Below are 12056 nucleotides of genomic sequence, written 5' to 3'. Positions count from 1 at the left end.
TTGGATCCACGAGACCTGACAACCGACCGAAGTCCAGTTGAGTCCAAGGATCCTAACAACTGGCAGGAAGACCTGGTGGGTTAAAGACAAGTCAAGAAACTGCAGTTGGTAAGTGGAGGTAAGCAACTGAGGAGAGATCTAGTGAGAACGTGTTCCTAGTTAAAGGAACTGTATGCGTCGGTCCAACTTAGGTCCATTTAGAAAACCTAAGTTGAGACCTTGACTAGATCCTGGTCTCGGGGGGACAGTGTTAGAGCAATCACAATGGTCCGTGCGATCATGTGTTTTGGTGTTTGGGCAAAGGGTTTAAGTTAGGTTCACCCTTGTATTTGATATGTGTATGTGAGTGTGCAGGTCTGCAGGATACACATGTGACTCAGGTTAACGGTTTCGGATCCGGTGAAGGATGGAGCATCCAAGGGACCGTGGACAAGGCAGCAAGGACAAGGACCGAGGGAAGCGACTTCGAGGCATACGCAAAGGATGGCATTGGGGACGAACCGCGAGCTTGAATGCATCCGAGGGACGAGAGCCAAAGGAAGTAGGTTTGAAGACAAGAGGTCGAGGCTGTGAAGGAAGCGTCAAATGAGTCGTAAGGGTGAGGGTCCGAGTGTTGAGAGATTGTACTTGAGTACCAGTCGACTACTAGTTTCACCAGTCGATTAGTACAGTCGACTGGGAGTGAACAGAATGTTTCTGTTCGCTTGACCAGTGTGGAGCAGTCGACTAGTACTTTTACCAGTCGACTGGTATTGAGCCGTTGGGATGTAACGGTCAAATTTCCACAAGAGGGCAGTCGACTGATGGTTTTATCAGTTAACTGGTAGGCGAGGTTTCCAACCCGCGACCTATATAACCAAGGCTTGGAACCTTAGTTATCCCTGACAAAATTAGTGGTGATAAACCTTAATTAGTAGTCTACTAGTCTCAAGAGTCTTGGTTGGTGTTGTGGTGAGGTTTCTCCACCCACAAGAAGCGATTTGAGATAGTCAGAGTTTGCCGGGGGCTAATCTACCGACGGATTAGGATCGTCCACCTTACGGACAGTCGTGGAATAGGAGTCCTAATCTCCGAACCACGTTAAACAACGTGTTAGCGGTTTGCTTGTTTCTTTCCTTTAGTGTTTAGCTTGTTTGTTTTTGTATTATTCTGCTGCGCAAGCTAACAATAGTGTAGGAAGCAATTATTTGGGGGTGTCGTCTATCCAACCCCCCTTCAAGCCAGCCACCGATATCTTTTACAAGTGTATCAGAGCTGAGGTCGCACTTCATCGGACTAATCGTTGAGAAGAGCAAATACAAGAAGATGACAGGCTTGGTTGAACCGCCGAAGTTTGAAGGAGGAAGCTTATGGGACATCACCTTTTGGATGGTGAAGATGAAGAACTTCCTTGAGACGGATTGGGACACAATGATGGTGGTGGAAGAGCCATTTGAAGTCTCGAAGGACAAAAAGGGAAGAAGCTCCGACCATGACATTGGATGGACGGAGCAAACCACACGATCGGAGGCAAATTCAAAGGTAATATCAATATTGATTGAAATTTTACCTTCTAACGTGATAAGTCGTGTAGGTAAATATAAGAACGCCCATGAATTATGGAGCAAAGTGAAGAAAGTTTTAGGAGAAGAACTTTTGCCTACACATGAAGAGGTAGAGCCCAAGGAGAGATGGTTTCAATTGCTCAAGGAGAGGAGGTGGAACAACCGGAAGTTGAGCCATGCTCAACATCCGAGGAGGAGAGGAAGATGAGGCATCATCTACATCCTCAAGAATTGAAGAAAATTCCAAAAGTGAAGAAGAAGAAGAAGAAGTCTTGGAAGTGGTCAATCTAGCAAGCACCTCCACCGAAGTGAAGTCAAAGGACCTCATAATTTGCTTCGGGTGCAATGAGAAGGGGTACTACAAGAGTAGGTGTCCAATAAGTAAGAAGAAGGTAACTTCTAAACTCATTCAAGTTAATTTAAATACTAACAAGGGTTGTAGGAATGAAAAAGCCCAAAGGAGGAGAATGTGCATTAGATGTTTCACGTATGGGGAGAAGGACCACTACTACACCAAATGCCCCAAGAAGGGAGAGATCAAGAAGCTAGCACATTTGAAGATGTGGGAAAAGAAATGGAGGAAGAATGGAGGCTCATGTCAAGGGGGGGCTTCAAAGGTAAATGATAAGATAAACCCTAACTTAAATTTGAAGTCAAATTTAAATTCCTCCATGTATGCTAGGAAAAATAATGATTATCATTATGTAGAAATGAAAATTTTCAGATTTAAATATCATGATAGGAGTAGGGTAAATGTGGATCATAATCTTAGGAAACATATTCATGATAACTCTAGAAATGGTAGACCTAAGGAGACCCAAGGCATTAATCCCAAGAAGGGGAGACATATACCTAGAAAAATGGGTAGGTCTAGGAATGCCCAATTTGGACAAGTAAATTCTAGGATTATGAACCTAGAGAGGGAAAATCAAGCTTTGAAGGCAAAGCTTGATAAGTTGAAGAAAACCCTAGAAAGATTCAATGTTGGATCTAAGGGTTTAGGTATGGTGTTGGGTAGCCAAAGATCCAACAATAATAGATCAGGTTTGGGATACCAATCTAATGTCTCTAAGGCTAAGGGAAAATTGTATGCTAGGGTTGCATATGACTATAGCAAGGAGAAGCTAATAAATGGCAAGGGAAAGTCATTTAAAGGTAAGGTTAGATTAACCAAGGATAAAGTATCCAAGGTTAAAAATGTTAGGTTTGTAGGCCAAGTGTCACCGAAGGTGCACCGATGTGGTCTAGCAATTGTTGATGAGTCACCTAGGGAGGTGGCTAAGGCTAAGAGCTCTAGGGGGCTCAAAGAGTCAATTTGAGATCCATGGTAAATGGATCTCAAGTGGGTTTTACTTGGGAGTCTAGAGGAGTCATGGAGTGTGCCAAATAGTTTGGAGATGAACTTGAGTCTCAAATCTAGGGAATTGGCACACATGGGTTATGTTTCATGCTTAAAAATATGACATTGGGATCATATAGCATGAAATTGGTTTTGGATGTATATATTTCATATAAACCAATGCTAGGGATGCATTGTGGGTTAGTATGGGCAAATACATCAAGAGGAAGCCAAAACTAGGACTTTAGGTCAAGGTTCAATTGAACCATTTAGCTAGTTTTGAGTTTTGTGTCAATCTTGGGATTGGTAAGAAATACATTTTTGAATGTATTTTTCTCGAGTAGACATGGGTAAACAGACCTCTCCACAAAAATTGAGAATTTTTGGATGTCTGTGGAATTTTCTATACATTTCTGAAATTGGATTCAGAATGTTGAAAAGGGATGAAATAGCGTGTCAGTTGACTGATACAGTTACCAGTCGACTGGTAACAGTGAAAATTGGACACAGAATAGTTCTGTATGTTGTTTCGATAAGGTCAGTCGACTGGGGCAGCCAACTGATACCAGTCTGAAACTATTTTCAGCATTGGTTTTTGACCAGGTCAGCTCATTTAGGTGTATGAGATCCATGAGGGGATGAATACACAAGTTTAGGGTTAATATGGTGACAAGTTTTCAACAATTGGGATATTGTTGGAGAACTTTTGGATGTTAGGCAAAGGGAGAGAAGTAAGGTTTAGTTGGTAAAACCTTTAAATAGCCCTGTGGTAAAATCCTAGCTCATTGAGGAGCATAGGTGTAGGGGAGCCTTGGGATAGGTTCCAATGCATGTTGCATTGTTTCGGCGGTGTAAGTCCAAGTGTGTAGCATTGGCAACGTAAGTCCATTCGGCGGTGTAAGTCTAAGTATGTATCCTTGGCAACGTAAGTCCATTCGGCAGTGTAAGTCCAAGTGTGTAGTCTTGGCATCGTAAGTCCATTATTTTTAGCATATTGTTTTGCTATTATGTTTTTCATAACTTAAACGTGTTGGTTAGTCCTAGGAAGATCGTACCAGTTCCACTGTACAAAAATTTTGTACAAGTGTCGAACCTTTCCTAACAACCTATTGTGTTATTTAGAAATTAAATTAGGAATCGCAAATGGAACTTTACATTATTGATTCCAAATTTAACTTATCTATTCTTAATGGTTGAGACTTGGATCACAAGCAGAACTTAACACTATTGATCCAAATCTACCTATGTTATAAATTCAATTAAATATTAATTTCCAAAATTGACTTCCAGGACTGCATGGCGAGACACTAGTCCTTCTTGGGTATGAGATCATCCATTACCGCCTAGACAAAGCCTTTTAAGGAAATCTAATATTCAATTTCCTTATATAACTCTAGGTTTAACCAAAAGGAACAATCGAATCACAAATTCAAAAAAAAAAAAAACACAAACTCGAATTACAAATTCGAAAAACTAGAATCTAATGTCTCTTGTGTTTGGAATTCATACAAAGAAAAACTAGCATGATGCGGAAAATAATTACTAGTTATACCTTTCTTTGTATACAACGACCTCTTGATCTTCTGCCGTATTCCTCGCCTCCTCTTGGATGTCGTCTGGGCGACGATCCTCCAAGATGAACACCACCCAAAAGCTTCTCCTCCTCTAAGTTTCTGCCACAACCACCACCAAGGAACAAAAGAGAGCAAGGGGAAAGGAAAGGGAGAGGACCGACCACAAGAGATAGCACCAACAAGAGAATAAGAATTGATATCTCATGAGGCCTCTCCTCCCCTTCTTTTATAATACTTGCCCAAGGCAAATAAGGAAAGATTTTTACAAAAAATTAAAATCTTCCTCTTGTTTTCCTTTTCCCCTTTTATTTTTCCTTTCTCTCTTCTTGATTGATTGAATAGCCGACCCCTTGCTTAGGCACCAAGCAAGGGTGGCCGACCCCTTAAAAGAAGAAAAATATATCTTGTAAAAATTTTATAAGTAAAAAAGGAAAGCTCTCATAAAATTTTACAAGTTCTCTTTTAATTTCTTAATGTGGATGTTAAAAAAGGAAAGTTTTAAAAATTAAAATCAAGTTTTAAAATTTAAAACTTCTATTCTAAAATTTCCTTTTTTAACATGGTTACAAAAAAAAGGAAAGTTTTAAATTTAAAACTCTCTTTTTAAAAACCATATGGATGGTTAAAAAAGTAAAGTTTAAAAACTTTTAAAACTTTCTTTTAAACCATGTGGCCTAATTCAAATAAGGAAAGTTTTATAATTTTAAAATCTCTCTTTTAAAACTTGTAGATGTCTACAAATAGAATATTTTAAAAATTCAAAACACCCCTTATATTTTGAATATTGTGGTCGGCCCCCTTCTTGCTTGGGCACCAAGCAAAGGGCTAGCTCCTTTGAGGAGGAAGTGGTTGCCCTCATGGCTTGGTCACCAAGCCATAGGTCGGCCCCCTCTTGGACACCAAGATGGGCTTTTTATGAGTGGATTTGAGGCATTAATGAGGCTACGATAGGGACCTAGAGGAGAAATTGGTTTTGGCCTCCCGACGAGCTCGAGTATCCCGTGTTCGCCCTGAACACACAACTCAAGTTCATCAATAATAACTTATTCCACTAGAGAGTTATTATTGCACTACCGCACCAATCCCAAATTACATTATGGACTCCTTCTTATCATGAGTGTGTTAGTCTCCATGTGTTTAAGATGTCGAATGTCCACTAATTAATTGAGTTACTAACAACTCATTTTAATTAATATCTTAGTCCAAGAGTAGTACCACTCAACCTCATCGTCATGTTGGACTAAGTCCACCTGTAGGGTTTAACATGACAATCCTTATGAGCTCCTCTTGGGGGCACTCTCAACCTAGATTACTAGGACACCGTTTCCTTCTATAATCAACAACACACACTATAAGTAATATCATTTCCCAACTTATTGGGCATATTGATTTATCAAACTAAATCTCACCCTTTGATAAGTCAAAGAAATAAATACTAAATATATGTGCTTGCACTACAACAAAAATCCTCATAGACATCGGTTTTCCACCGCTGTCTATTATATTTTCGACCGATGTATATGAAGGCGATGTAAAAGATCTGTCATTTTAGACATCGGGTTAAAACCGATGTAGTATCACTTAATGACATCGGTTTTCGAATCGGTTATGAACCGGTGTAGTATCACTTAACGACACTGTTTCAACAACGGTGTAAAACCGATGTAATATTAGTTAATGACACCGATTTTAGCAGGGGTGGAAAACCGATGTAATATCAGTATTGTTTAACGACACGGATTCAATTTTTGAAATAGTGAAAAACCGATATTATACAAACAAGTCAATATCCATGTAACCAACACAAATATTATTCTTATAACATAAAAATATAATAGATATTGTACACATTAAATTCGTATCCACAAATTACACAAATATTGTTCTTACAATTGGCAGTTGAGGTACCAATTAACCTACTGCTTAAGTAAGAAGCCCTTTTATTCAACTGTTCGACATCCATCCCTTTGCTTAATTTCTTCTTCCTCATGGAGGCCACCTTCTTTATCCTTTCCTTTACGTCAATTGCATATGCATCTGCCACTTCAGCTTCAATGTCTCCTTTCTCCTGATTCTGATCATGCTCCTCATGTTCCTTTGATCATTTTTCTTTCTTGGATTTCTTCTTCTTTAAGATTCTGTTCTCTAAAGGATTACCAACACTTTCTTTCTTCTGCCCTTCACTACTTTGCTCCAGTTGCTTCTTGTCTGCATAACAAGGATAAATAAATTCAACACACATTAAACAGTCGCTTCATATGTATGAAGCAACTCAAGTGAATTAAAATTTACTATCTATTAAAAATAAACTAATTATGTGAAAGAAGACATTACTAGTTGTCTCATTTTGTGCAGTATTACTATCTTTATTTGCAATGCCCATTTCATGTAGAAGTGCATCCAGCTCTGCCATTTCCTTTTTCTTAAGCTCCTTCTTTGACAGTTGCCTTTCAGCATCTTTGGGTGGTGTTGAAACAGGAACAGGTTTCTCAATGGTTGGTTCTTTCCTAACAGCTTCTGATTCATTTTCAAGTTCCTCAACATCATCATCATCACCCATGTCAAGACCATCATCCTCACTTTCACTTTCCTAAACACAGGAAAAAAGAGAGTACTTGTTATAAATAAAATAAACTTAAATATCTGATATAAAGAAACATGTAAGAAAAGAACTGACTCTCACATGTGAGAGTAAAACAAATAGTAGATAAGCATAATCACTAGCAAACAACAAAATTAGCTAATAGGAAGAGAAGATTTTTATTTAAACAGATAAACTCATAAACTCAAAAAAGATTCTACTTATATTGACATAATAAATTTTCAAAAGAACAAAATGAAATAGGAAGAGAAGATTTTTATTTAAACAGATAACCTCAGAAACTCAAAAAGATTCTACTTATATTGACATAATAAATTTTCAAAAGAACAAAATAAAATATTCTTCCTTCATTCTTAAACCTCATAAATCTAAGCAACATGGAGGAGAAAGGTTTCCATCCCGGCCAAGGCAGCCGCAATCTTTCGAAATAGAGCCTGAAAAGATTGAGGAAGCAATTAGTAACCGCAGTCCTTGAAAAATCAGAAATATTCAGATAAATAAATAAGAAGCCATTGGATTTGATGGAAAAATTGATCCACAAACTTATTCTCAGCCATGAGAATAAAATATTGAAGCCCGAGTTAATAATAGTGTATATGTTAAGTCCATATAAATCCTATTCATTAGCTAACTTCCCTTGCTAGCCTTGTGAGACTAAATTAGCATGCCATTGTTAAGAATTTTGTCAGGAATTGAACATAATTAGGCACGTAAAGATGACATATGTTTGCTTTCAGTGCATCTGTCTAACAAGTATAACATCATTAGTTTAATGATCTTTGGGCCAAGTCATTGGTGCACCTAAAGGAGATGTTTGCAGTACAAGTATTTGTCTGTTTCAGCTGTGATCAGGCATATATGCATTGGTAATTTGAAAAGCATAAACATGAAGTGATTTTGAAACATAATAGGTTCTTGTCATGGTATGATAGCTACCTTTATATTGAAGCTAACTTTTGCGCTTGTTTTGATAAACATGACACCGAGCTCTTGCGCTTTACCTTCTCCTTCTTCTATGGAGACTTGCCTATTAATAACAATAAAAAGAACAATGCAATGAGTCAGTTCCCATCCTCAAGGACAGACTTGGAAAAAGAAGCTGACATGAGATGATAAGAAACATTTATAGTGACTGATGGTATTTTTGATGACTTGTTGGTGACCACTTTGCAGCATTAGTGCCGAATTCAAGCATAGCTTATTCACTTGAGAGGGCAACACACTTGTAATATATAGGTATAATGGACAACCGACATTCATCCATGTGGGATTAATGAGTAAAACTCATTTCATCCTAAAATGACTAGTCACTCTATGAGGGATACACTTTCAATATAGAAGGTCATAGTGATCTATAAACTCAAGTAATAGAACATAATTACATGCTACTCAAGCAATTGACCAATTAAATGAATAAGATAAAAATTTGTCAATTGAAAATGAAAAAAAAAATCATCAAGTTCTTTTTTAACCATTGGTGGGCTTACATTCTCTATATGAACTTCACCAACTTTCACAATCTCAATCCTCTATAGGGATGGCAATTTTCCCCGCGGGGAAAACCCGAAATGGGGATGGGGATCCCCGATTTTTCGGGGATGGGGCGGGTATGGGAATACTATCCCCATCCCCGAACTCGCTCCGAATATTATTATTATTAATATTAATAAATAATAATATGATTTTTTTAAAAAAATATTAATAATAGTGTTAATATTAATCTATTGGCTTCAAATAGGCAACAATATCTGTGAGGTCTATGTACTTCATGATTTACCTGAGCTATTATTCAGAACCATGTCTTCTGTATTTCCCTGTTTGCTATCCTTGCAGGAAATCGAACTGAATAAGACTGGCTGGAATGCACTGTTTGAGCCTTACATTTTCTTTGAGACATAAAAATTATCTCCAGGTTGACATTGTTGCTGCCGATAGATCATGGAGATGGGGCGAGGATGGGGAATCCCCGAACCCGTGTGTTCGGGTACGGGGAATCCCCGAACCCGAAAAAATGAAAACGGGGCGGGGATGGGAATGACAAATCCGCCCCCGCCCCGCCCCATTGCCATCCCTAATCCTCTACATATGCAAGAATTTGTTGTTTTCTTACAAAAAATTCTCAGGTTCATTTTGAACAGGCCCAAAGTATGGAACATGGTGATACATGAAGATATAGATAAACATCAATGTAACAATGATAACACTTATTCTTTGGTAAGCATGTTACCTAAGAATAGCATAGTTTCGAAGTAAACCAAATTAAATAAGAGATATCAATCACCTCTTGTCGACCAAGTCAGTTTTGTTCCCAACAAGGGCAATAATAACATCACGTCCCCTGTTCGAACCTCTTCAATCCATTTTAAAGTATTTAAGAAAGACTGACGATCTACATCAAATACAAAGCAACTAATAAGTTTTCTATATCAAATAGAGGATATAAAACTAAATGTTTACCTACATTTATCATACATTAATATTGAGTGAAACAATCAAAGTTACAAGAAGCAGAAGAAAGTCAAGAGAGAAAAAGGAAAAAAAATAAAAAAAAAAAAGAAGAAGAAGAAGAAGAAGAAAACACTCAGGGATTGAGCCCTTTGGATAATTATTGTTAAATACAACACAAGATTTACCAAGGAAGCATACTTGCAACATCATAAGCAATCACTGCAACTGATGAGTCACGAATATAACTTGGGATGAGGCTCCTAAATCTCTCTTGTCCAACAGTGTCCCTAGAGATGATTGAGATTCAGAAAAACTTTAAAAGAGAACATTTTGGATATAGAAGCTACTAGCCAATGTTTCTTTCAAAAGAATAAATATTTAGAGGAATAAAAAAAAACATGAACTGTGTTATGTCTAAGAACAAATCGTGCAAGTAGACCGTCTAAACACATTCAAGGAGATTTCCACTTAATATGATTTCTACTGCGAATTGCTTGGTATGGTATTTCTCAGTATTGAGCAGAACATCATGTGCCCAAATGAGTATGCCACCTGTGCACAGCATGCATGACCTACACAAAGCATGTGATGAGTTGTAACTTCAGTACTATGATTTTTTTTTTACCCCAATTGCATACTAAAGTTCAAACAACACATTAACGCACGTGCAATGAATCTTGGAGAACAAAAACTTGTAGAGAGGAGTTTTCTTCTCGAGTAGAGTTTTTGGAATCTAGGGAGTGTTTTAGATGACGTTTTGTTTCTATTGTTCCAAGTGTAGACGTCTCTCAGAAGCATACCGTCGAACACCTTCTCCGCGTCGGCGATGCTGCCGCACTTGAAGTAGAGATTGATGAGCGAGTTGGTGGCGGCGACGTCCATGGGTAGATTCTTCTTGAAGATGAAAGCTTGGATCTGCCTTCCCTGGTCCAGCGCGCTGAGATTGGCAGAGAGCGAGAGCGCATTGGAGAGGGTGAACTCGTCGGGGTCGAGGGAGGAGGTCTGGAACCATTTGAAGAGGCGAAGAGCTTCCAGCGGGCGATCGTCGAGGGCGAGGCCGGAGATGATGGCGCTGAGGCAGCGAGGATCGCGGTGGGTGGCGTCGGAGACTGGGCATGCTTTGGCCGATTGAGCTGCTCGGGAAAGGGAAGTGACGACGGCTCGAGAGGTGGGAACTTACACTGACGGAGGCTCGGGAAAGGGAAGTGCCAGCGTTGGGCTTCGCTTTTCTGGTCTCCTCCGTGACGAGATGTCGAGATCCTCGAAAAAAAGAAGATCGAAAACTTAGAATTTGATGAAGAGGGAGAGAGGAAAGAGGGCAGCGGTGAGGTTCCTGCAAATTTAGAATTTAGAAATAAAAGGTACGATTTGATCGTCTTGATCAGTGGAACTTAGTATCACCTTTCCCTCTAGTCGTCTTCATCTTGCCTCCCTCCGCCGCTACTACTCTGAAACCCTAGAAAACAAGACCAACTCGTCACCTCTCCTTTCTCGTTCCTCTTCTTACCCAAAGGGAGGAGGTGGAGGAGATGCGTCGTGAGTTGATCATGAGAGGAAGAGGCGTCAATCTAAGAAGGGAAAGAGGAAGATGAAGCTGAGAGAGATGGTTGAACTGCCTGCGGTGAGGAGGAAAGTGGTGGTGGCGTCGTGACGGTATACGGTGAACGGCGCGATATAGGTTTAGGTTTAGAGGGAAGAGTGAAGTGTTGCAAATTGCGACTAAGTATTGGTGGAAAAAATATATTATTTTATTTTATCATAGACACCGGGTTTTAAAAACCTCTGTTAAAATTGGTGTCTATTAATGAAAAAAAAGGCGCTCATAGACATCGGCTTAAAAAACCGATGTCTATGAGTGAAAATCTGGGCTTATAGACACCGGTTTTTGGAAAAATCGGTGTAAAATACTCAAAGACATTGATTTTTGCTTAAAACTGCTGTTGTTCCACTGATGTCTATGCGGGTTTTTCTTGTAGTGTTGTTATTATAATAGGATTAAGAGCACACACTTCCATAATAACTAAGGTCTTGTTCTTTTATTAAGTCAATATAAAAAGAACTTACCTTAAATGGTCCTACTCAATACACTTAGAGTGTACTATTGTAATTTATTAGTCAAGATAAACTAATACCTAATTACACTACGACTATTCCAACAGTTTGTTCCTTTCCATCTTAGTCGTGAGCAACTGTTTATAATTTATAAAGAATTGATAACATGATCTTCTGTGTGTGACACCACACACCATGCTATCTATAATATAAATTAATTGAACAACTACACTTAGCATAAATATAGACATTTTTGACCATTGTGATTCTTTATTTCAAAATAAATGTTTACAAAAGCTAGACTTTTAGTATACACTCTAATAAAACGTATTGTCAAACATCAAAAAGGGGAGATTGTTGGAGCAATACTAATGGTCCGTGTGATCATGTATTTTGGTGTTTGGGCAAAGGGTTTAAGTTATGTTCACCCTTGTATTTGATATGTGTATGTGAGTGTGCAGGTCTGCAGGATACACATGTGACTCAGGTTGACGGCT

At 38.7% G+C, this 12056-nt stretch overlaps 1 protein-coding gene and 1 pseudogene across 1 annotated transcript; both read right to left on the bottom strand.

Annotated features, from left to right (window-relative positions):
* Positions 1–6558: 6558 nt before the first annotated feature.
* LOC121999687 lies at positions 6559–7017 on the bottom strand. The gene is made up of 2 exons (XM_042554333.1): positions 6792–7017; positions 6559–6665 (listed from the first exon to the last, which is right to left on the bottom strand). The coding sequence occupies exons 1-2, from the start codon at positions 7015–7017 to the stop codon at positions 6559–6561; spliced, it is 333 nt and encodes a 110-aa protein (XP_042410267.1).
* A 400-nt stretch (positions 7018–7417) lies between these two features.
* On the bottom strand, positions 7418–11251 carry LOC122002359 (annotated as a pseudogene).
* Positions 11252–12056: the final 805 nt, after the last annotated feature.

This window comes from Zingiber officinale, chromosome 7A (genome assembly GCF_018446385.1).
Source record: "Zingiber officinale cultivar Zhangliang chromosome 7A, Zo_v1.1, whole genome shotgun sequence".
NCBI classification, from domain to species: Eukaryota; Viridiplantae; Streptophyta; class Magnoliopsida; order Zingiberales; family Zingiberaceae; genus Zingiber; species Zingiber officinale.
Note: the sequence above shows the minus strand (reverse complement) of the source record. Positions and strands in the feature narration are given on the sequence as shown.

Excerpts from the sequence above, each read along its gene's own strand:
- LOC121999687 (XM_042554333.1), bottom strand. The coding sequence starts at position 7,017 with ATGGGTGATGATGATGATGTTGAGGAACTTGAAAATGAATCAGAAGCT. Across the intron at positions 6,666-6,791 it reads TGCACAAAATGAGACAACTA|ACAAGAAGCAACTGGAGCAA; the intron begins GTAATGTCTTCT and ends CTTGTTATGCAG.